Below are 25842 nucleotides of genomic sequence, written 5' to 3'. Positions count from 1 at the left end.
ATTTATAATATTTATATAAGATTTATATTAAAATATTATGCTATAATATTTTGTACCGAATTATAATATTTTTGATATTATTATAAATATTATAATTAGATCGATTCAGCATATGAATCGGAAAAGGAGAGAAAAGAATGGATGATTGTCTGAGTTTATTTTAGATATTAAGCAAAAGTGACGTTCTTATACAATTTCGAAAATGTGAGCACTTCCGAACCACAACCGAACCGGGCCAGTGTCCATATTGGCAAAAAAACCGTGGATGAACCGGACCGAACCGAACCAACCAGCGGCAATCAAACCCTTCGAAACCCTAATGTTCGCTTGCGGCTTCCACTATAAACGCCGCTTCTTTCTTATCCACAGCCTTCACACGCTCTCTGCGCGGCGAAGTCCTTGAAACCTTCATACCATCCGTACTGGCAAGCATGGCTGAGCGCGGCGGTGGCGATCGTGGCGGCTTCGGGCGCGGGTTTGGCCGCGGGTTCGGCCGCGGCCGGGGTCGGGGAGACCGTGGGCGCGGAAGGCGCGGTGGCGGCCGGCGTGATGAGGAGGAGAAGTGGGTGCCCGTCACCAAGCTCGGCCGCCTCGTGAAGGAGGGCAAGATTACTAGCCTCGAGCAGATCTACCTCCACTCCCTACCTGTGAAGGAGCACCAGATCATCGATACCCTCCTCGGGGGCCGCCTCAAGGATGAGGTCATGAAGATCATGCCGGTCCAGAAGCAGACCCGCGCTGGCCAGCGCACCCGATTCAAGGCCTTCGTCGTCGTCGGCGACACCGACGGCCACGTCGGCCTCGGCGTGAAGTGCGCTAAGGAGGTAGCCACCGCTATCCGCGGCTCCATCATTTTGGCCAAGCTGTCGGTGATCCCCGTCAGGAGAGGCTACTGGGGGAACAAGATCGGGAAGCCGCACACTGTGCCCTGTAAGGTCACCGGGAAGTGCGGGTCGGTCACCGTCCGAATGGTGCCCGCGCCGAGGGGGGCGGGGATCGTGGCTGCTCGTGTCCCGAAGAAGGTGCTCCAGTTTGCTGGGATCGAGGACGTGTTCACTTCGTCTCGTGGTTCGACCAAGACTCTCGGGAACTTTGTGAAGGTCAGTGTGTATTGTGCTCCATCAGTTGTTTTCTTTCATGCGAGGGATTGTGGTTAAGGCGGTTGATTCTTAGTCGCATTTAGGAAGAATTATATATTTCATTTATATTGGTTATGCACTTGATCGGTATAAGATCTCGAGTTATCTTGGATCTGTATATACACGTAGTTTATAATTGTTATTAGCCTGGATCTGCACATACATAAAAACTTTACATTTTCTTCATTATAAATCCATATATAAATCATGTTGATTTGGATTTAGCTATGCATAGGTGGTCCTTCGACCTGTGTGTACTATTGCAAATAGGTGTTTGTGTCCAAAATGAACTGGAGAATTGGACTAGATATTGCATGATATTGATGAATGAGTTTTCTGTTTTCTTTCTTTGCTATAGTATGATGTTTGCCATCATTGTCGTCTAGTTCAGTTCGATGAGGCATATAAAGCTTGGCATAAATCTGTAGTGCTACTGTTATTATATATCTCAATGTCATATCTAATTGGGTTTTTTGTTTTTACAACATAATGAACAATAAAAATGTTACTATGTAACTACTGTTGGAAAACATTTGAGAATCTCAACCTGTTTTCAATTGTTATAGTGGAACTTTTTTAACTTGTAAATGGAATAGAGATTTGAAGTATGTAGGTTTTGTTGGTTATTAATTAACTTATTTTACTTTATATCTACTTTTTTGCTTGTTGCTGCTCTTCTCTTTACATAGTTGAACTCATGTGAAAGTATCTGCTGAATAAGGAGTGAAATACTGTTGTTGTCAAAGGAAAGGTATAAGAAGCGTGTAGGGAGAATTATAGGATTAAAAATTAGGGTGGGAAAATATGGAAGCTATAGGTTTTTTTGAATTTTAAGTTGTTGCTTTTATTGTAGGTCTGTAGTTCTTATGTTTTACTGAAAAATTGTTGTCATCAAAAGCCATTAGAAATACAAATTTTGTAGTTGATGATTCTAATGAGAATTTCATTCTTCCTTTTTGTTCCTATATTTTCTACTTTGTTCATCCTTCTTATATTTTGTTTAAATTATTTTGGGCCTTTTTGTATTGTAGAAAATACTAAAGTGTTGAAATTTGTTTTATAATCTAACATTGTTAAGTTGGATATCTTGTGGCTAGATCACATAGTGACTACCTTACTTTCTATCAAGTGCTTTATTAGATTTGTTGCGAGTGACACAGCCTGGTCCTGTAGTAAGACATATTTTAGTCAGCTATAAATATACTTTTCAATCTGCATAAAAGAAGGTTGTTTTAGGGCTGATACATTGTTTCTTTTCTCCCATAAGAAAAAAAAAATTCTGCAGTAGAGTATAAACAACAGGTTCACGGATCCTGTATGTTTGGAAATTATATATCAAAGTGGGATTTGCAGATTACCTTATATGAAAGCTCCTGCTTGCATCGGTTAGTTGCAAGGGGAGAGAGAGAGAGAGAGAGAGAGAGATCTTACAGTATAGCGTCAGGAGAGGCATGTGGTCAGAAGCAGTGGGCAAAATTTCTTCCAGAAAATACTTCATCTAGATGCAGTTTTATCCTAAATACTCTTATGCAAGTTCTGCCCTCAAAACACTTGATCTAGACTCATTTTCTTCTCAAAACACTTGGTCTAGACAGCTGTTTCCTCCTCAAAATATGATTTGAAGACGTGCACATCTATCACATGTGGTGTTCAATTACAAGAGCCCTGTTTAATTTCAAACCACTATATTAGACCCTAAATACATTGTCGTTGACTTAGAAAACCGTGGCACATGACAGAGGTTTGGACCTTCCCAGCTTAAGTTTTTTTTACTTTATTGGGATCTTCTCTTGCCTACTTATATGCCAACTGATCTCTTAGGAATATTAGTCACTGTAATAGACCAATCAGCTCATGGGAGTCGGATGGATTCCCAGCTTAAGTTTTTTTACTTTATTGGGATCTTCTCTTGCCAACTTATATGCCAACTGATCTCTTAGGAATATTAGTCACTGTAATAGACCAATCAGCTCATGGGAGTCGGATGGATTGGATACAATATGATCGAACAATTGCGGACTTGCCCTTTTTAAATACTTGCAGTGTGAAGATGATGGTTGGTTCAAAAGATTTCATATTTAAGACTTGCATTTGGTAGCATAGCTGATATCTGCAACAGTTGTTTGAGGATCAAAACGTGTATTATATATGACATGAACGTATGTAGAATAGCTGCAAATGTTTGTACCTTTCCCCATTGTATTTATCACATAGGAAATTTTATTCGTTGCTTTTTGCAGGCTACCTTTGATTGTCTTATGAAGACCTACGGTTTCCTGACACCTGACTTCTGGATGGAGACTCGTTTCAGCAAATCTCCCTTCCAAGAGTACACAGACCTGCTTGCAAAACCCACAAAGGCTATACTTCTTGAGAACACTGAGGTGGTTGAAGCTTAAGATCTTTCTCCTAGCATTTGCTTCCTCTACTGGTCATCATGTTGAAGTAGGGCCTGAGTTGACTCTGTTTACTGTCTGATGAACCCTCTTTTGGATTTTAGTTTGTTTCGTTTTAGTGTGACAATTTTATGTTGCATTACTCTTTTGTGATACATTACTCCTTTCTTGCACATTATATCACAGTAGAGGGCTTGTTCTTTCCATCTTTTTTGATGTGAGCTTAAACTAGTTCATATGGTATTTAATTCTTGTACTAATCAAGAGAATAGAAAGAAAATCTTAATCACCATGTGAACTTCTTTCATATTTAGATCAATATGTGACTAAATCCAGTGTAACAGAGGCTCATAGAACAAGGATGCTCCAATGAACCATGTTTTGCTGTAGTAGAGACTTTTCATCTATTGCCTCAAGAAATCTATATAATATACTAATAAACTTGACTTCTTAATATGATTTAGGGTTCTTAAATCACCAGCTAGTGTTTTACTACAGTGATAATAATTGTCATTATTATGTTTTCGATTGCTGCAGAATACTGGTCCAGGGATCTGGTGACGCCCTTTTTATTACAAGGCAAAATTGCACATATCATATCCTTGCATTTATAGTTCTGATTAAACTTGACAGATGAAATTGTATTCCTTTGTGAGTGAATCTAGAGATATTTATTTCCAAAACTGAAACATTCTCAATGTGTTTTCTGAAAACATAATCTATTTTACCATAAAAATTCATTATAGGTAGGTAGCAATGTCCATTTTTTAGAACATGGTGGATATGCATGGGTTTGAAAATACAATGATTTTCATTTATAAGTTTAATAACATAAAATTATCAATTTTACTTCAGAGAACATCAAAATAATAAGTCAAAAGTTTTTTTCTATTAACATGATAATTTACCCCATACTTTCACAATAAAGGGGCAACAATATCCAAAGAGGAATCAAATTTTTATATTTTATATGAATATAGAGATATTTTTATTTAAAATTTATATATTTTGAATATAATTCTATAGATGAGTATACTAACAACCATTTACGAGTGTTAGTGTTTAGAGAAATCCAAGGCAATAAAGGATCACCCCAGATAAAGAGCCAAGATCATTTTGCAGGGGGAATGGGGAAGAGGGTAATTAAGGAAGCCAAGGGAAGGAAGGAATCAAATTTGTTGATGGAGGGGAAAGGGACAACGAAGAAAGCCAAAGATGACGAGGAGGAAGAGAGAGTGGCAGATGAGGAAGGTGATGAAGAGGCTGGAACTATAACTCATCATCCATCAATTTAGTGAAACGTCATCATGCCTTGATGATATAACGCACGCGGTCCGTCTATCATCTCTTTTCGTAAAATTTATTGTCTGAGCGGAAATTAGACTTTTTTTTTAACATCACTAGACGTTAAAAAAAAAATTTATATAATTATAAAAATAAAAATATTTAATCATATTTATCAATCAATTTTACTGATGAAAAATACAACACATAATAATATATGAATGAATGACATAAAAAATTATAGATAAAAATATAATTTTAACTTTCTAATTATGTTTTCTTTTGTTATGTCATAATTAAAACTCCTTGATCAACTATTATAGTAGTGACGGACGAGGACACTGTTAAGAGTTGTGGGTGGTTGTTGTGGTGATGGTCGATAAGAATGAAGTGGTGGTCAACTTTGTAAATGTGGATCGGAACATTGACAATTGAGGCGCGGGCAGGGGCCATGGCAATTGTGATGACTTGATGATGGTGAATCTCAAGGATGTCATTAGAGATGAGCAGGGTGGAGTTTCGGAGGTAGAGTTGAGGGACTTTTACGATTTCTTGAGGGGGGAGGAGGAAGAAGAGGAAGAGTGCTAATGGAAGGTGAGACAAAAAGAGAGAAGGAAGATGATAAGGACGGTGGTTTTGCTAATGCAGAAGTAGAACGATATCACTCTACTCTACATTCGTGGCTTTTGCTTTGCATCGCTTTGTATTTGTATTAGCACCGACGCTCATCCTTCTTTCCTCCTTTCTTGATCCGTCATCATTCTTCCCCTTTTTTGTCGCTCTAATATAGAGAAGTATGATGTCTGCATCTTTGAACTGATTAAGAGAATTCCTCTGAAGGTCCATATCTTTCAGAGTTGTAAATGAAATAACACCATTGATCGGTAATTGTAAAAGGTAAAACTTAAAATTCTATTGCTTTCTTTTTCTTTTTCTCTATCAATGGACAATAATTATGTAGCTTCCAAGATTCCCTTCTTTTTTTTTATCCAATCAAGGATGAATATTGTTAGGGATTTTCATTTTTACTTAAATGTTATGTACACAATGTTATTGTCCAGTAATTCTCCATAGTTTCTTCCTCACCATGATGCTTCCAGTGATAGTCACTGCAATGTTTTATTTACTATCTGAGCTTCACAAGAATCTAATTGTGGCTCAAGCTGAGATTGGAGTAGCTGCAATTATTTTTTCCATAGCAACCTCCTTTTAGAAGCATTTACTTCCTTTATTTTAAACTGACAATAAGAAGAAACATATTGATTAGTAGTACTTTCATGATCAGGATTTCTTAATCAAGGATGGTTCAGAGAACTTCTTTAGCCTAATTATTCTTTGATATGTCTCAACCAAGGATTTCTGGGTTCCTCTAATTTGGTATTTTTGATGCCCAATCTTTCATATTCCTTTGTGATATTCATTTAATTACTTGTGCTGTTACTCATGCAACTCTTATGAACAGTCCTGTTAAATCCCATCCTTTGTAATTACAGAAATGGAAGTTTCTGTATTTAATTGTTTCGTTATAGTAGATGATGGAATTGGAATTCTTATAAACCCATAGATTAAATGGTTATTATCTCTCACTCTTTTGGTCCATTTTAGTCAAGTTGGTAGCCTCCTAACAAGAACTAAGGGACAAGAGTGGGTGGAGCATATAGAAAGACTTGAAACTATGTCGGATCTCATAGATATGAATGTTAATCATCTTAAAGATAGATATATAATCCCTTAGTCTAAAAATCATTTCTCCTCCAATCACAAAAAGGTAAGATAGAAAATGGACGGAAAGTGACCCATCATATTGACATTTAGTTATAATATAAGATAAGGAAAAAAAAATTCTTTGCACTATTTCATATCAATAAAGATAAATGAGTCAATTAGTCCAAGATTTTAATTTTATGCTAAAAACATATAATATTGGGCCTAAATGAGTTAAATTAATATATCTGATCAGTGGGACAAAATTGATATAATATGCATACAAGAGTTTTCTAAACATGTGTCTCTCTCTTATATTTCTGTCTAATCACTTTCTCTATCATCCTCTTTTTCTTCTCTTATCCTTTTGCTATCCTATTTATTTGTTGTCCAACATTGAACAATTTATTTTTTTAATCTTTTTGGTCATCAAAATTTTCAGATCATCTTATAATGAAAAGATATTTCACAAATGTATTTTTATAACTTTTGTATATTTTTAAATTTTATTTATTAGAATGTGGTTTGATAACAACTATAACATGTCACCCTTTCTCCACCAAAAACGTTTTCTCATCTCTAATGACTCTTACCAAGAAACCCACCTGTCAAGGTCTTGGACGAACAGTAAGATCCATACCGGGTCCCATGTCGCGTACAGTCTAACCCAAGCTCGGTGGGTGGATAATCTAGTACTGGTAGAAAAGACAGCGCGCTTTCCTTGAAACCGTGAGGGACTGCCGTCTTTGTAAATATGTAGTTTACTCTGTTTTGTTACCTGCTTTGTGATTCGAGAAGCTTTGCTTGCGACAGTTTACTTGTGGGCCCATTAGGAAGGTACTCGGGGGGGGTTGAGGAACTAACAGGTAGATGATGACCTTCGTTTCCATGAGTCACGCTCTTATCGGTTGTTGTCGACGGCAATTGCCTTATCTCGTCTGATCCGGCGGCAATGGCCTCCCGCCGCCTCCTCGCCGCTCTCCTCCGTTCCGCGTCCGCTCGCCGACCCACGCTCGCCCGGCTCTCACCATCCACCTCCCCGCCCCATCGCCCCTCCCCCGCCGGGTACCTCCTTCACCGCGCCACCTGCTATGCCACTGCCGCCGCGGCTCCGTCTCCACCGGCTCCGCCTCCTCCCCCCAAGGCGGCAGCCGGGCCCAGCGGAAAGATCACGGACGAGTTCACCGGTGCCGGCGCGATCGGGAAGGTCTGCCAGGTGATCGGCGCCGTCGTCGATGTCCGATTTGACGAGGGGCTGCCGCCGATCCTGACGGCCCTGGAGGTGCTCGACAACCAGATCCGTCTCGTACTCGAGGTTGCTCAGCATCTGGGCGAGAACATGGTGAGGACGATCGCCATGGATGGGACCGAAGGGCTCGTCCGTGGGCAGAGGGTTCTGAACACTGGCTCTCCCATCACTGTAAGCTCCTAAGCCTCTTCTCTCTCACCTTTGCTAATCAAATTGCCCTTTCTTCGATATCGACATCAAATTAAAACCTTTAGTATTACTGACGTATCTATCTTAGTGGAGATTGGACGAATGCATATGTGTATGAGTAGTGCCGTCTTGAGATTCGTCAAACAGATTATTAGCAGAGTGTGCTAGCATATGATTTTGTGTAGTTTTATCTAAATATTAAGATCGTGCTAGATTGTATGATAACCTTTTTTAGTGGGATTTCAAATTCTTCATCGATAGTTTAAGTTTTCAACTGGTTTTGACTATTTTACCAATAGCATCCAGATAATGATCAGGACAAGTTCTCTCTCTCTTTTCCATCAATTTACAGCTGAAGTTAATGCCACATTTTAGAAAGTATGATTCTTTACACTTATTAACTTTTAACTTTTGCCACCTCGCTTTTGTCATTGCTGAACACATAATGATTTGGTAGACTTGTTTGACTTGATACTGTTTTTAAATCAGTGGTGTAGTGCATATTGGAAATTTGGAATAGATAATATAGATGATAACCTTGTTATCTTAATTTTTCATGTCTGGTTATCTGGCAGAAGTAATACATATGTCATTTTACACACATTATGTGACTTCGTTACTTGTTCAGGTACCTGTTGGTAGGGCTACCCTTGGTCGCATTATGAATGTTATTGGGGAACCGATAGACGAGAAGGGTGAAATAAGTAAGATTTCAGGGTTTATTTTATTTGTTTTCTACACTTTGTTTGAGTCAGTTTCATATCGGACTCAGCTTATGATATTGTGCATGTTTCCCTATTTTTCTTGTTTGCCACCTTTTTTCACTGAAAAGAGACAAACCATTTCCTTCCAATCCATCGTGAGGCACCTGCTTTTGTTGAACAGGCAACAGAACAACAGATTCTTGTTACGGGCATCAAGGTGTGATTTTTAGCTCTCCTCATTTAAGGTCCAGCATATTTTCCTTTTTCATCATATACCTATTGTTGTATTCTTCCTGTTGCAACTTTCATATTTTAATAGGTTGTGGATCTTCTGGCACCTTATCAAAGGGGTGGAAAGATTGGTTTGTTTGGTGGTGCTGGTGTGGGGAAAACTGTACTTATCATGGAATTGATCAACAACGTTGCAAAAGCTCATGGTTTGTCTTAACTTCCAATCATTTATTTTTGATATTGATGAGCAATTGTTAACTTTAATTGTCACTTTCTTTATCAGGTGGTTTCTCTGTCTTTGCTGGTGTTGGCGAACGAACTCGTGAGGGAAATGATTTGTACAGGGAAATGATTGAGAGTGGTGTTATTAAGCTGGGAGACAAGCAGGTCTAAATAGAACAATCTTTTTATTGTTTTTTCTGTTATTTTGCTATTTTAATGCTTTCTTATACAGAATTATGCTTTTTTACTTGGTTTGTGTGCCAGATTGAGAGTAAGTGTGCTCTTGTATATGGGCAAATGAATGAGCCCCCTGGTGCTCGTGCACGTGTTGGTTTGACAGGGTTGACGGTCGCTGAACACTTTCGAGATGCTGAGGGGCAAGATGTTCTTCTCTTTATTGACAACATTTTCCGCTTCACACAAGTTAGTCTGCAGAAATCTTGCATGTATAATATTTTCCTTAGCATTGCTTCTGTATTTGTACTTGGTATTCTCATACATTATGTACAACTTAGGCGAACTCTGAAGTGTCTGCTTTGCTTGGTCGTATCCCTTCTGCTGTTGGCTACCAACCAACTCTTGCTACTGATCTTGGAGGGCTGCAAGAACGTATTACTACAACAAAGAAAGGATCTATTACCTCAGTGCAAGCTATCTATGTGCCTGCTGATGACTTGACAGATCCAGCTCCAGCAACAACCTTTGCCCATCTGGATGCCACAACTGTGCTTTCACGACAGGTTTCATTTGCAGTTGTAATCTATAAATTATTTGTCATTGTGATAATTGTGTAACTATCCTAATTTACTTTCCTCTTCATTGCTTCACTTGTAGATTTCTGAGCTTGGCATCTATCCTGCTGTTGATCCTCTTGATTCCACATCCAGAATGCTTTCTCCGCATGTGTTAGGGGAAGAACACTATAATACTGCTCGTGGTGTTCAGAAGGTTCTTCAAAACTATAAGAACTTGCAAGATATCATTGCAATTCTGGGAATGGATGAGCTTAGTGAAGATGACAAGTTGACAGTTGCTCGTGCTCGAAAAATCCAGCGGTTTCTGAGCCAGCCTTTCCATGTTGCTGAAGTATTTACAGGTGCACCTGGAAAATATGTTGAACTGAAAGAGAGTGTTAACAGCTTTCAGGTCAGTAACTTATTCAAAAGGCTAGTGCCTACAAATTTTTATCTTTACTTAAGTAAATTCCATACTGTGCTTGTATTGTGCTAAAAGTATTCCATGATTTTAGAGTTTTTAGGCATAGATACATTCTAGTGATTTCTACATTAGGAAAATTTCTTTTCAAACATATACTTTCAAGCAGGGTTTGCCAAACCAGGTACTGGATCCGACTTAGATATTCATCGGGCTGGTACATATCAGTCTGTACCAGTGTATCGACACGTGCTACACCTGTAAGTACTGGTGTTTCAGAGAGGAAGAAAAAGGGGAGAAGAGGAAGAGCCGATGGAGGAAGGAGGAAGAAAAAGGGAAGAAGAGGAAGCGGTGGAGGAGGAAGAAGGAAGAAGAGGAAGAGGAGAAAGACTTACCTAAGATGTGGCGGTGTGCAGTGAGGTCGTGATCGCTCCTTGGTCCGGTAGCCGCCTGCCTGAGAAGCGTTGATTGCAGCATCAGAGGTGATGCTCGCGAGCCCTGCGGAAGTGGAGGCGGTGCTCGTGAGCTGCGGCACTCGCGTGAGAAGTGGGAATTAGGGTTTCCCACTTCTCTTATGCGGTGGATCGGATTGGGGTGGGTCTGCGTACCGATCAATGCTTGGACTGGTACATGCCTCCTGTTCTGTATCAGTCTGAGCGAAACGGCGATCCCTGCTTTCAAGTCCAGAAAATTGCATGTTGGAAGGGGAAAACATGGAATCTGTAGAGTTGCAGGTTCTATAGGGTCTTTGTTGGTCTGTTCCTATGCATAATTTCTTAAAAAGAATTTACTCTGTAAAATTTGCCATTAGTTTGTTGCTTTTTGTTGGTTAAGTTAGAGCATTGCACGTGCTGTAATCTAGATGTTTGGTAAGATAAAGAAACCCTACAAGAATATACATATATATATATATATATGTATGTGTGTGTGTATATATATATATATATATATATATATATATACATATATGGATATATACAAATATATACATGTATAGATATATATATATATATATATGTCTATATAGATGTATGTATATATATATGTATATATAAATATAAATATAAATATAAATATAAATATAAATATACATATAAATATATATATATATATATATATATATATATATATATATATATATATTTATATATATATTGACTGACTATATGTTACGTAGTGTTGCCTAAGTGCTTTTTACGGAGTGGAATGGACTTGATTTGAACCACCCTGGTCCAACTAACCTCAGAAGATAGCTGACCGGTCACTGGCCTTATTTTCGTATGTAGATGGTAGCGGGCTCTGTCTTGGGCTTCGCATGCCAGATAAGAGAACTGAGAGTTGATGTGGGGCCTTGATTGATGTTCTTTGAGGTTGTTTTTGATCAGGTCAGAAATTGGATACTTACAGATGGTTTTAAAGATATAATCTGGCTAAAAAAAGGAAAGAGATAGAATCTGGCTTCAACAAGTAATCATGTATGTGCCTGATAAAAAAAAGTCTAATGGTCCTGCTTGTATCTGTGGATTTTCGTCTCTTTTGCCACATTTCACTTAAAAGGATTGTAGATAGTGCACTGGGCATCCTATGTTTGCTTTTTTCTTCTTTTTCTATTTTCCATACAAAAGGATTTTCCCTTAAAGAAAGAAAGATCCCCAGTAGAAAAAGATATGGATTCTAGAATCTTGTGGCTAGCAAAATAGGGTTTATTTAGATGGAGATGGGACCACCAGCCCCTGTATGATGTGGAATGGAGAAAAATGTGACCTCATTAAGGTGCATGCAACTTCTCCAAGGCTCACAGCCTCTCCATCGGGGTGAAGAGCAGTTAGGGCCCGCTTGTGAGGATTGCAATGGTATTTTAAGGAAAGGGGAGCAACCACAACAACAGATGAAATTTGATTATATTAATTATTAAATTTTCAGCATATTACTCATGTAATTAATGGAGCTTTCTGGAGTAGATTAGAAATTTAGAAGTCTGGTGTGGTTAGAAGTTCACTATTGGTGCTATAATTGACAATGAGATTAATAGTGCACTAAGCCTAGAGATAGGTATCGAAATTTTGTCATCCTTCTATTTAATAAGGTATTTCTTTTTAACCCTCCTCTTCTTTGGGCGGTCAAGTCTTTTACCCGAAATGGAGAATGACATTATAGGGACCAAATGTTATCTAGTTGTATCTAATTAAGGGTGTCCTATGCAACAATCTATATGGCTTGTGGTGTTTCTACCAACACTGACATAATGGGAGGTGAGTCCCCTGCTCATCCTCAGGAATTCGCCAAGCTGAAGTAATAATGGACGTTATGCATGCAAAACTTCAATGTTAATTTGCATATCTTCAAAGAGTCAATGCGCACTTGGACAAGATGATAGACAATCATCAGGGTTTTGAAGGCATTCTTGAGGCTAGTAACAGCCTATTGAGTTACACCTCAAAAAAAAAAAAAAAATCCAGTTTACAACAATCTTTGCAATCTACCAAAACGCAGCAGCTATTCCTTTTTGTTTAGCAATCTTTTTCACTCTAACAACCCAGTTTGATGACCTCTTATGAGATGTGGATAGCAGGTCAGCCTTTGAATGGTTAGTCATGCTATTTCAAGGGAAGGACAAACAATCACATCAACAGATGAGAATATATATATATATATATATATAGTTGATTACTTAATATATTTTTAGAATATTGATCATGTAATTCATAGAGCTCTATGGACAAGAAAATAACTGTGATCAAATCAGGAGATTTGATCAAACCCTATATGTATGAGATTCTGCAAGGCATGTAGTCTTATAAATAGGCTATTTTCCCAGAAAAAGGTTAGAATATTATCACCTTTCTTCTATCTTATTCTTCCGTGGAAGGCCAGTTCTTCTCCTTGAATTTGAGAGTATCTTGATAGTAGGTTCATATTATTCCCCTTTTTGAGAATTATATGTGCCTACTATCAATTAAAAATGCAGGTACGGGCAATTCACAGCAGGCTTCACCTCCTTGTTGTGAATTGTTATATCACTGAATTTAATTGATTAGTTCTAGACTTGATTGTTACTTCATGAAAGGTGGTTTTTAGTCCAACGTAAGGTTACTTCTTTAGGACATGCATGATCAGAGTTCGATCTATGAAAAGTCTCTTCATATATAGATGTAAGCTGCATACATTGATTCTCCCTAACCTACATTGGTGGAAGTCTGGTGTTTTAAATTCACCCTATATTCAATTGTCACTTCATCTACAAATAAGAAGCATTTTCAATTGTACTGTAATGAAGCCCTTTGGCTTTTGTGATTTGTGTCACAAAATATGACATTCTTGTACCTTCAGCATCTGAATGTGTTGAACTGCCTGATTTACTGGATTCTATTGGATTTGATTTTTTCTGAAACTTCTTACCCTGTGCATATGTTGGTGACTTGTGCTCCCATATTATGATTGGCAGGGTGTTTTGGATGGCAAATATGATGATCTGCCTGAGCAGTCATTTTACATGGTTGGAGGTATTGAGGAAGTCATCGCAAAGGCCGAGAAGATTGCTAAGGAGTCTGCAGCATGATCTGAGTTTCTTCAGCATACTCAGACTTTTTTTTTTTCCTATATATTCAATAATATCAATGATGTAGCAGCAGCGACTGCTGCTTGCACTCAACAAATTTGCAATTTTTAGGTTTCGACTCATTCTTTATGCTTTATAGAGCTGGGGATTTATAGTTATTTTGAGAAGAGCACACATGATCCTTCCGGGATACATTTGGCCCAATAAAAAAGATGCAGAATTTGATCATGCATCTAAAACATGAACACCAAGCATGTTGGTGTTCGACATATCTCTCATCAATTCTTGTAATGTGTGTCCAGTGGCTGTATCCTACCAACTTTGGTTGAAACAATTTTTTTTCGTTTGATTTGTTGTCTCATACTCGACCTCAATCCTTTTGGCGATGGAATGCTAGTATCTGTTTTGTGCTTCATTCAGTACATTTAGTGCAATAATTGAAGTGATCTTATAGCTAGTAATACTTTGGTATCTGTTACCTCTTCGCGTGATGCCTCAAGAAACTGCTTGTGCTTTAGTTAGTCTTTTCATGCTGCATATTCTTCTCCATTCATAACAGTTTCCTATGTTATATCCTTTTATTTCCTATTAGATTAATTGTGTTGTATATTCCTATTAGAACAATTGACTTAAATTCTCTTGTTATCTCTGTTGTTGACACACCTCCACCCTATTAGGACAACTTAGATACTGACACCACGGATATTTATTCTATTCTACATGATTTCTGATATTTCTGTTATTGCTATAATATTTGTTAATTTCAAGAGACTTGGTGTAGATATATTACATTCTTAGTTCATGGAGGTAAATATGCAACCAGCTTTAATATGAGCATATAACAACATTTATAGAGGCTCATAATTTCTTGATATCATCAACAATGTGCATTATTTCTGCCCATGCAGGTTGAAATATTTTATCCTAAGATATCTCGGATTTATCTTACATTAGAGTGGCTTATTTTTTGGTAAAGGATAAGTTTTGAAAATGGATTTTCATCTTAGTATCGATAGAACATTTGTTACGATTAAAAAAAAATCTTTATTAGGTCAATTAAAACATATCTTTTTCAGATTTATTGGATGAGATCTCCAATTCTTAGCATATAATAAGGTCGCTAACTCTTAATACTTTGTTGAGGAGGATGATAAAAGATGAGATTATAGATTCCTTCATTTATAGTATTTTCTAAAGTTTCATATACAAAGCTAATCAAATTTTATGGACATCCTTTAAAACATCATCGAGTCCTACAAGTTTTTGAGAATAACAATTGTGGACAAATGTGAATGTATACACCAACATTTACATCTCAAAAAATTAAGATGGATAAATTTAATATTTATTGATCCCATTGTTCAACCAAAATTAAGACATCATCACTCTTGAAGCCCTCAAAGTATATATAGTAAAGGGGATTAATCACCTAAAAAAAGATGGATCAATAGATGTCTCAATGAAGGATGATTACTTAAAATTATATTAAAGTGGATGTAAAACTAAATTAATCTTTTAAAAAATAAAAAAAATCATATGCACATAATTTGGGATTTAAGAGATCATTTGCAGTGAGAATGCGTCCATTTTACTATTCTTACTATTTGTGTCGGCCTTTAAGCCCATCAAATACATTTTAAATAAGCTGTCTTCCATATGTATTCGACGAGCAGTCTTTTCGAGGGTGTGTAAGTTTTGGACGCAAACTCTTCCTCTCCTCTTCCTTAGGGTTTTCTTTTGTCTTCTTCTCTCTTCCATCGATCCGACGAGCGAGAGCGATCCGACGAGCGATGGCAGGAGTACGGTGGCCTCCGGAGGACTCCGACCTTCAGCCTCCGCGGGTGCCCGCGGCCGCCGCCGCTGCTGCGGCCGCTGCCGCGGCCGAGATGATATCGGACGATGACCGGTCGGTGGCGGCCGACTCGTGGTCCATCAAGAGCGAGTACGGTAGCACGCTTGACGACGAGCAGCGCCACGTCGACGCCGCCGAAGTGCTCCTTGGCTGCAACTTCCCTGCCGCTTCCTCCGATTACAGGTTCACTCGTTTCCCCTCTCTTGGTTTCTGTTTCGTGTTTTCTTGTAGTGCGATGGTAGTGGGATTGGCTTCAGTCGCGTCTTTGCGCTGCCGTGGTTCGTGAAAGCACTCATATTTGTTCCACTGTCGTGGTTCATCATAAATATTTGATCTTGGTTTTTATTGGGTGACCGACTGCTGTTTCGAAGCTTATGCGAATGAATTGTTCCATCGCCGTGCTGGTGCAAGACTGTGTAGTTCTTTCTACATTCTTCGAATATTAAGATTTCCCTTTCTTCATACCATCCTTTGAACGTTGACCTTCCGCCCTTCGTCCGAATAAAAAGAAAAACCTTGTTTTTTCTCTGGTATTCTGGAGCATGCTATTTGTATACATGGTTTTGATTGTTTTTAATTGTGTGCGCAGCATGGTGCTGTCACGTTCTATTTTAATATCTAAAAATTGATGTCTTGGGTTTTTGGAGGACATACAAAATTGTTACCTGCTGAGGTTTGTGAAGTCTGTACGCTATATAATTATTTTTCAATGTTCAATATTCTATCTGGATTTGCTGTCAGATTCAAGAAGACATTTATTTAATTTCAAACTATACTTTGCAATTACGTACATTATTTATGTGACTGATAATGTTAACTTACAATTGCCAAATATGTTTGAAATGCCGTTTTTCTGTGCAGTTCTGATAAGGATGGTACAGATTCAAATGAGGTTGAGGCATCACTATTAGGGTTACTGAGCTATTGGGATGCTTCTTATGCTGAGGATCTTGCTAATTTTCATGAACACGGCCATGCTGGTGAAATTTGGTAAGTGCACTGTGATTCAAATAATAGAATCAGTGTGATAATTAGTCCTCTGGTTTGCAGTTTTTTGTATGTTTTTGTTAGTCACCTTTTATTGGGCTCCACATTAAAATTGCTCCTTTGCTAAATGGGTGTCAGAGGACGATGGAAATAACCTCTTTGGCTTGTAAGGACAAGGCTACAAGTATTGTTACTGTTCTGTGCTGCTGTGTTTACCTTTTTATTTGGTTTATCATATACGAATGACAAACATCGGTTATATGAACTGTCTATATAGAATCTAACAAGATTTATTTTACTGGAATTTTCTGTTCTTTCTTTTTCGGGTGCATAATATTTATATGCTATAACATGCACGCTAAAGTTCTAAACGAATTTTGATGTTGTTTCACTACTTATGTCATGACTTGGCTTTTGGGTGACTGACCCTTTAACTTGATAAGTTTAACTAATGATTCAAAATGTTTAAGCCTAAGTCGATAATGATATGTCTACATAGTCTTATAAATTGATTCAAATTTTCTACGTTCTACATGAGACTAAATTGGTTGTCACAATCTCCAACACTTATGGTTTGAAATATGCATAATATCCTCATCAAGGCCTAAACATAACTTATAATCATTGCGAGCATGTGAGACTCAGTTCAATGGTGGCTCTACATCGTGATATGTCTATAGCTCTATCCACATATTGCTTCTTCCTACGTAGGACACTCAATATGTGTCTTACTGGGTCCACTTTGATACCAATTATCACGATTTAATCGGATGGGATAATTAACTCATTTATTTAATAGGTTTAAAACATTGATCCAAAATTCATAATCTTAAGTCAAGGGTAGTATATTCATCTTGTCTTATAAGCCAATTGAATATCCTGCCATATTTGACCCAAAATACACTTGCCTTTTTTGCTATCTGGATAAGAGAAATTATTATTATTGTTCTGGACATTGATGGTGATGCTTAAATGGGGTTATATGATCTATCAGCTACTACAGGTTCTTGTTAGAGACACAACAGATTGCACCCTTCTTTAGAATCTGTATACCATATGGTCTTCTATTATGTTATATCACCACAATTAATGGTGCTTGTTGGTTGAATCTAGTGTCAAGATTTGTTAGTAGTGGCTGTAGACTAGTGCAGTAGTGCTAAATATGATTCTGCATCGAGTATGACCTGTGTTATTAGTATGGTTGCCACATGGTCTACTGCTTGCCTGAAACTACAAACTGGACCTTGAAGTGCCTTATTCTGTATTATCTTTTTCACTTTTTTTGCACTATATATGCTGATAAATTCATGATTGTTTGATCAATTAAATAGTGAAGGAAGTTAATATGTAGACTTGAAGACCTCAGTTCTCAAAACCACAGGACAACCATATTTTGACACAGCTAAAGCTTGAAATTTTTGTAATCACTACTTGTTTTGTTCTCCTCAGTATAGTTGTAAAATTGCTTTAATCCTTAACTTCAATATTTATTACATAACCTTTGAGCTCAGAGCTCATCGCACAATTGTTTTTATTCTATATTGCCGTTGGTAATTGTATTGGAACTTGTTATGAATGCCATTATGCTGACAGGTTTGGGAATGAAGTTATGGAAACTGTTGCAGCTTGGACTAAGAATTTATGTGCAAATGTTTATCAGTCGCAGAAAGAAGATGATAACAACAACTGTACATCTGACTCTGGTAGGACCTCTAAAGATCTGTCTGGTTGGAGTGTCCTTGATATTGGAACTGGGAACGGTCTGTTGCTGCAAGAGCTTGCAAAGCAAGGGTACTGTTCCATATTCTTGTCTCAACTAGCTTAATTCACACCGCATCACTTCATTCCAAAGTTAATGGTTTGTTACATTACAAGTTAGTGGTTTATTATCAGTTAACATTTTTTCCATGTAGACCCCACTTGTCTGAGTTTTCTCCGTACAACACAATAATAGTCTTTTTTGTTTTGAAATTATTCACTTTATGTTGTCTCATAGAGAGGTCATAAGATTTGTCAAGCTTCATATTTTCTAGGGAATATTGCCATATGATTAGCTTAATTTGTTTCCATCAATTAGGACAAGTTTGATGCTATGCTACTTACCCATTTTGTACTTATTGCCTTTCTTTTCCATCCCAATGCTATGTTATAAGAAAAGGCTGAGGTACTGACTTGTGACCTGGGTTCCATGATTTTGATCATGGATCATTTACGATCCAGAACATAAAATATCATTGTTTCAGCAGTCCTAACAAGGAATAGAAAGGGGAAAAAACAACATACACAAAGCCATTGTGTCATAAATTGTGCCATAAATCTATTTTCAATTTGAGGCCTGACAATTTGGCGGCCCACTATATAATGCGAAGCCCTTATTAAACTCTAGTTACATTAGTACATTAAGAGAATATTTTTTGATTACTTTCTTGTACTGTAATAGGCAGTACGTATCGGTCCAGGCATGGGTTGGTATGTCGATCACCCTCGTTTCAAACGATTTGGTCCAATTCTATACAAATAATAGACAAAACAAAAATCGTGATGGGGCTATCCAACTTGACATAAAATAGAATAAAACCTAAAATAGAAATTAGGGTTCACGAATGTGAGCCCTCTCCTCGTGTTCAACACTAGTGGCGTCGTCGTTGCTTTGCTCTCACACTGCCATTGCTTTGCCACTATCGCTGTTGCTGTTTTGTGATGCTGTTGCCAATGTCGTTGCCGTCGTGTTCTATACTCCTTGGTACACTCCCACCTCTTCTCCTTTCTCAATTCTTCCTTCTCTATCACTTCTTCCTCCTCCACCACTTCCTCTTCTTTCTTCCTCCTTCCTCATATGTTCTTCGATCGCCTCCTCTTCACTATCTTTTTCTCTCTCCGAAACATTGGTACATAACAGTGTACCGACACATGGTACATCGATACTGATTGGTTTGTGCTGGTCCGACAGATCATCGAAATGGTGATCCTTGGTTCTATGTTTCTCCTGGACCTATACGTACCAGTCTGATGGCTTATCAGGTGGGCAACACAGACCATGACATATGCTTTCTAACACTACGTATAGTCAAATCTTAGAAAAAGTTCGATGCTATGTGTTGGTGTACTATGCAGTGATTTCAATAGGCGCTCGCCTAGCTGCTCAGGCGAGGCGAGGCTCAAGCGCCTCACTTCATTTCCAGGTGACTCGCTTCAAAGAGGCGCTGCCTGGGCGCTCGCCCGAGCCCAGGTACTGGGTGCTTCGAGCGAGCGCCCGGGTTAAATCAGGCGACCGAACTAGCATTTTAGGTCTGGTTCGGTGTCCAGTACTTTAGTTGGTTCAATCAAACCAACGAAAGTACCGATATCAACCTTGCTCTCGCGACTTTCCAACCCTAACCTTGCTTCCCGCTCTCGCTCCTGCTGCTTGCTGTTGTCGTTGCCACTGTCGTTGCTCCTGTTACTCGTTGCTACCATTGTCGCTGCCACTGTTGTCACTCGTCGCTCCTACTGCCGCTACCATTGCTTGCTTCCACTGCTGCTACTGTCTTCGCTTGCTGCTCCCGCTCCCGCTCTCGCTGCTCGCTGCTGCTACTGTCGCTGCCACTGTTGTTGCTCGTCGTTACCGCTGCTCGCTGCTACTGTTGCCACTGCCATTGTCGTCGTTCTCGTTGTCGCTGCTCTCAGTCAGCAGCCTCGATCTTCCATTTACTCACACTCTTCTCACTTCGATAGTGTACTGTTAATAATATATTAACAGTACACCGCTAACCGTATACTAGTAATAGTATTTTTATTTATTATATTAATAATAATTATTTTGATTTTAATACTGTTAATTTTTATTTATTTGAAATTATTGTTATTGCTTTGAATTTTGAGACTTTTTGTTAATGTGATATTATGATTTTACAAGATTTTCTTAATTTAATATCATATTTTTATTTAAATAATTATATTAATTAATTATATTATTATATTTTAGCGCATCGTTTCGCTCAAGCGAGCGCCTAACGCCTCGGGCATTTTTGGACCTTGGCGCCTTTTGACGCCTAGCGCTTTTTAAATCACTAGTACCATGTATCGCCACATCGGTAGGTACCAAGCCTATATTGGTCCAATGGGGGGATTGGCATAGGTCCGGTACTTGAAACATCATACGATATATGCGTTATTTACAAATATCTTCATGGGCACAAGGAATGCTTAATTCAACTTTCTTCCTTAATTGTAATGCCGTATTCTTTCTTGAATACTCATTTGAATGGTTGAGTTGGATTCTTTCAGATTTGGTATCTCCATTCTTGTTGGAGAAAAACTTTTCTTCTTAGGTCGCCATAGATGTTCTCTTTTACTTTTATTATCTTCAGAATCCATGAACTTATTTACCAAAGTTAAAGAATTTTCCTTCTTAGGGCGTCATAGACGTTCTTTTATACCTTTTATTTTCTCAGAATCTATGAAATTTATCGAAGATAGCTTATATAGCTCTTTAGGGGGGAATGTTGCTAATATGATTACAGGATAAAGGGATAAGGCATATTTCTGGTTTTCAGAACACAAGGGCATTTGGTGAGTAAGGGGGGCATGAAATTATGCATGTTGGATTTTTGCTATCTTTGGAATTCCAACTGGGAATGCAAGCATATAATGTAGTGACTGCAAGCTATATATTAAAGAGATGACTTTTTCATCATTACTAATTTAACATGTATGTCTTTGAATTGGTTGGTAACACATTGTTTCCTAAAACTTAGATATAAAGCCAACAAGCAAGAACTTTATGATAATAAGAAAACTCTTTACCAGGTGAGATGTTGATTTTTCATTGAACTTGGTGGGGAAAAAAAAACAAAACTAATTGGGATGATATAGGAATTTAAGGAGCAAATGTATGTCCAGGATAGAAAAAGGGAAATTGGAAGAACAACAATATGAGATTGACTTTGAGGCTTGATGGCTTATAAGATAGAGAGGTCTCAGAAATCTTTCATCAGTCTAAAGATACTCTAATTCTAATGATGGCTGAATTGTGATTTTAGTTAAAGAACATATTTCTTAAATGACAACGAAAGAACATACATCCATGACCCAGAAACATTATAAGGCTAAAAATGAAGAACCAATATTTAAGAGGTTTGTCACATTCTCTTGTCAAAATTCATGCAAGCCTCACGTTTGCTGTCTATTTCTTGTCATTCAGGCACCACAAGTGGAATTTGTAATGCTCCTTCCTCAAACCAGAACAACTCTAAACCTTAGGAAACAAAAGGGAAGCCCACCTATTTCTTTCTTCCTCCTGAGCTGCTGCCTGTTTTGGTACACCTAAATTTCAGTTCATACTGACTGGTCTACCACGTGACTTCATTGGATTGCTGGAACTCAGCATAGGCTGGAACTGGTAATCCTCTGTTACTATAACCATTGGCTGAATCATTTGAGGATTGAAAATTGAGATGAAATAATTGAATATCTTAGGCCATAAGGTTAGATGAAAAACAGAACTGAGGATTGAAATTCTTTAGCATACTTATTGTGACATGGTGTATATGTTTATTTGATAACTTAAAAACTAAAACGGCACTTGTTGGATGGAGAACAATTTGATGAAGCACACATCTCTTATAGTCACTAGGCATTGATTTATTTCAAGAGGATGATGCACATGTTGTTAATGTGACTGTTTGGCCTGCATGGGAGATTCTATTCGTGTTTTTCAACCTGAGATTGGGTTTCTTTGTTAGCGACCTGTATATCATACTTATCAGTAGTTATTGATAATATTTAACAAGTAATGGATATCAATCATTTGTTCAGTTATGATGTATATAAATTGCCTGCCTTTTTCTGCCTGGGGAATGGTTTACTTGATTAATATATTTTGGTAATAGGCTTTGGAAATTTGTGCCATCCATCTGTTCATGTTAGCAACAAATCAGACCTTGTGACTAGTTATTTGAGCCCATCTATTGTTAATATTATCTGTTGCATTTCCAGGTTCTCTAATTTAACCGGAACAGATTACAGTGAAGGAGCAATTGTCCTTGCACAGAACCTTGCTGCCCGAAATGGTTATCCAAATATAAACTTCTTGGTATGCGATATAGTGAAAATATCCTTTGCATACTTTGGTATGATCATAACTAATGGTACTTGATATAATAGTTTGTTTCTTTGTTGTTTAAATTTACGTAAGTTCATGGTGGAGACATGTTGCAGCATTTTATCTCTATTTTGCAATTTACCAGCTTTGATAAGTCAAAAGGTGTATATTTTTTGTTTCTAGAGCTTTCTATCTCAGTTTTATAATTTCTAACTAAGATTGTATGTTTAAACTTTTAGTTTTTTGATGTTTATTTGTTCTTTCTGCTTAATCTGATGACCTTCTTTCTATTATATATATTCACAGGGAATTTTTTTTTTTTTTTTTATTTGAGGTTATTTTGCCTGAAAACCAACCTTATACCTGTTCTACCGCATAGCTGAATATACGTATACATCGAAACAAAATAACTATCCTAGTTGTAGTGTTTTCTATAATTCTTGCATAACAGGTAAACATAATTCATTCATTTAAAGTATGCTCGTTTCCATCGAGGTTATTTTTGAGACCTACTGGAAACTTGGATACCGGTTAATTATGGCAGGTACATAACCTGTGGCCAATAAAGCTTTTACATTTTCCGGACCTTGGCCTTCCAGATTTGTTGGAAGCCTCTGTTTCTTCCCAGAAGTTGATTTGAGTTTATTTCAGAGGTCTATGTTTGAAGGGAGCTACATATATCTGCTTCGAACTTTGATAAGAAGCTCATGGGTTCATAAATGAAGTCCCAGCTGCTTATAGTTTTGAAGCTCGGATTAATTCTACATTTCGAACATACCAATAGCAACATCTCCAACAAATATGGTTTTAGGATCTGTGGTTGGTGCTATTTGTGAAACATCGTAACCAATATTGTAATATGTCAACTGAGACCAATCTGTACATACAATTGACAATTATTTTTTTCCTCTCTGGTATAAGCTGAATGGGTCTCCATATGCAAATGCACCTGAACATAGAGGGGCATCAACAGGCCGCCCTATGTGGTAAACCAAGTCTGATTTAATTTAGATCCTTGATGTGTGGTGACAAGGATAATTTTGAATTATCTTAAGCAGTAGTCAAATTTTGTATTTAGGGTTTGTGGTAAACCACCAGATGCATGTATAAAATTGTCATTAAGTTTGCTCTTCATGTTATTATTTATTATGGAGTTATGCCAAATGTATACTTTTCTTAAAGCAGCATGGCTTCATATGGGCTCGATACCAATTTAATATGTATTACATCAGGCACTCCAAAAAGGGTAGCTTTGTTTGAACCAGTCATGTACAGTCGCATCGGAGATGTAAAACATCTCAGTTTTGTATTAAAAAATGGTAATTGAGTAAATTTCTCTTAACTAAAGCCACAACTATCTTTTTTCAACTTGAATAATGGACGTCGCATTGGCCATTTTTTAGCATGTACAATTACAAGTGTCCTAGTTTTCTATTTTGTTTTATTGCTTAAAGTAACCTTATTTCAAATTGTTGAAAAACTCTAATATGCCAGCTCAATCAGATTCATATGGTTATGGCTTGCATCTCTGGTAATCTATGCTTATAGCAATCTTTTTGTCTAAATATCTGTTGAGGCAATGATAAGCTTGTTGATGATCATAGTCTTCTTTATTAACATCAGATAGCAATTCTCTAAGGCACGTTTTGGAATTGTGGTGGTGTGCTTGTAGGTCGATGATGTTCTGGAGACGAAATTGGACAGAAAGTTTCAACTTGTAATGGACAAAGGGACTTTGGATGCCATAGGCTTGCATCCAGATGGCCCACTTAAAGGGTAAGATCATTGAATTTTAGCTTTGTTTTTCTTTCGTCGACTGATTCAGTTTAATCCATATGATCTCATTTTTATGCATTCAATCAGCCTCGATAAAGAACTAGATGGATGGATTCTTAGTGTTTGATGACTATTCCAACAGTGTTGATTGTTTTAATGAATTTTGAACATTTCTAACTGACATTAGTTAGTGCTGTTTTAATGACTATTCCAACAGCATCTTTATTGTCTGTTCATTATCATTCAAGTTAGAAATGATTAGACTGGTGAACGTGAAGCTACTAGTGCCGACATACCTTTGATTTTTTTTAACTGTCAGGATAATGTATTGGGAGTCGGTATCAAACTTGGTTGCACCTGGCGGGATACTGGTTAGTGCTAAACACTTTTTTAGTCACTTGTTTCTCTCTTTCTTTTCTTGAAGTAGCTTAGATAGTGAGCCTGAACAAAGATCGGGCTATGGTTGGCTTCACTAAGTTCACGGTGAAATTGACTAATGTATCCAGGTCATCACCTCATGTAATAACACAAAGGATGAGTTGTTGCAAGAGGTGGAAAACTTAAACCAGAAAAAGACTAGCATACAAGAGTTGGACCCAGAATCGGGCAGCACGCCAGCAGTTTTACAATACATCGATCATGTCAGGACGTACCCGACCATCATGTTTGGTGGTGTGGAAGGATCTCGTGTTTGCTCTGTTGCATTTCGCAGAAGCTGAATCAGGACCTTTTTTAGTTTCCAAAACTATACTGTCAACGACTAATGTGATGAATCATGATAAACGAAGTGGTTCCCTGTACTTTGTTATGAATTTTTGTTTCCTGTTTCTTCTGTAATGTCTCTTTCTGTTTAGGGATTGGACGGTGGGTTATCTTTTGTTCCTAGATAAAGACCTCACGATATTACTTCTAGCATAAAAGAAATATTAATATCGTGCAAGAGTTCATGATCTTTAATCTTGTACAATAAATTGGTAAATAGCATAAAGCATAGATGTGGTGGTGATTGTTGATCGTTGCATTAGTTCCTCGTAAATTTGAGATCAATCTCAATGTATTGCTCCATAGATGCTACTACATTGTATTTTTATTTTTTATTTGCTAGTAGTGATTTATTTGATGCACGTATGTATGTATGCATGCATGCATGATTCATTGAATCTGGAACCCTGTGAAACATGTTGGTGCTGGAGTAATTTAATTTATATATTATTTTAATGAATTTATTTTCTTAATTTAAAGATATTTTTGTATATGTTGTCGCATGATAATATTTAAATTAATAAATAAATATAACAAAATAAATACAGAAA

The 25842-nt window shown here is 37.5% G+C and overlaps 3 protein-coding genes across 3 annotated transcripts; all 3 read left to right on the top strand.

The window, feature by feature from the left end:
- The first annotated feature begins 362 nt into the window (after positions 1–362).
- Positions 363–3741, top strand: LOC135629502 (small ribosomal subunit protein uS5y/uS5u/uS5v-like). Its single transcript, XM_065136952.1, has 2 exons — positions 363–1100; positions 3380–3741. The coding sequence occupies exons 1-2, from the start codon at positions 432–434 to the stop codon at positions 3536–3538; spliced, it is 828 nt and encodes a 275-aa protein (XP_064993024.1). The 5' UTR covers positions 363–431; the 3' UTR covers positions 3539–3741.
- A 3691-nt stretch (positions 3742–7432) lies between these two features.
- Positions 7433–14181, top strand: LOC135629594 (ATP synthase subunit beta, mitochondrial). Its single transcript, XM_065137173.1, has 9 exons — positions 7433–7943; positions 8590–8665; positions 8794–8882; positions 8985–9102; positions 9180–9283; positions 9383–9541; positions 9634–9858; positions 9953–10264; positions 13719–14181. The coding sequence occupies exons 1-9, from the start codon at positions 7476–7478 to the stop codon at positions 13830–13832; spliced, it is 1665 nt and encodes a 554-aa protein (XP_064993245.1). The 5' UTR covers positions 7433–7475; the 3' UTR covers positions 13833–14181.
- Positions 14182–15501: 1320 nt separating this feature from the next.
- LOC135629722 (uncharacterized) lies at positions 15502–25481 on the top strand. Its single transcript, XM_065137573.1, has 7 exons — positions 15502–15867; positions 16546–16674; positions 18265–18462; positions 22648–22744; positions 24426–24529; positions 24849–24900; positions 25036–25481. The coding sequence occupies exons 1-7, from the start codon at positions 15623–15625 to the stop codon at positions 25246–25248; spliced, it is 1038 nt and encodes a 345-aa protein (XP_064993645.1). The 5' UTR covers positions 15502–15622; the 3' UTR covers positions 25249–25481.
- Positions 25482–25842: the final 361 nt, after the last annotated feature.

This window comes from Musa acuminata, chromosome BXJ3-1, assembly GCF_036884655.1.
Source record: "Musa acuminata AAA Group cultivar baxijiao chromosome BXJ3-1, Cavendish_Baxijiao_AAA, whole genome shotgun sequence".
NCBI lineage: Eukaryota > Viridiplantae > Streptophyta > Magnoliopsida > Zingiberales > Musaceae > Musa > Musa acuminata.
This window is presented reverse-complemented; position numbering and strand designations above follow the sequence as displayed.

Bases quoted from the DNA above. Each gene is read 5' to 3' on its own strand.
- LOC135629502 (XM_065136952.1), top strand. From the start codon at position 432: ATGGCTGAGCGCGGCGGTGGCGATCGTGGCGGCTTCGGGCGCGGGTTT. The intron at 1,101-3,379 runs GTCAGTGTGTAT...TGCTTTTTGCAG, and splicing joins CTCTCGGGAACTTTGTGAAG to GCTACCTTTGATTGTCTTAT.
- LOC135629594 (XM_065137173.1), top strand. From the start codon at position 7,476: ATGGCCTCCCGCCGCCTCCTCGCCGCTCTCCTCCGTTCCGCGTCCGCT. The intron at 8,883-8,984 runs GTGTGATTTTTA...ATATTTTAATAG, and splicing joins TTCTTGTTACGGGCATCAAG to GTTGTGGATCTTCTGGCACC. The intron at 9,859-9,952 runs GTTTCATTTGCA...CTTCACTTGTAG, and splicing joins CAACTGTGCTTTCACGACAG to ATTTCTGAGCTTGGCATCTA.
- LOC135629722 (XM_065137573.1), top strand. From the start codon at position 15,623: ATGGCAGGAGTACGGTGGCCTCCGGAGGACTCCGACCTTCAGCCTCCG. The intron at 16,675-18,264 runs GTAAGTGCACTG...TTATGCTGACAG, and splicing joins GGCCATGCTGGTGAAATTTG to GTTTGGGAATGAAGTTATGG. The intron at 22,745-24,425 runs GTATGCGATATA...GTGTGCTTGTAG, and splicing joins ATCCAAATATAAACTTCTTG to GTCGATGATGTTCTGGAGAC.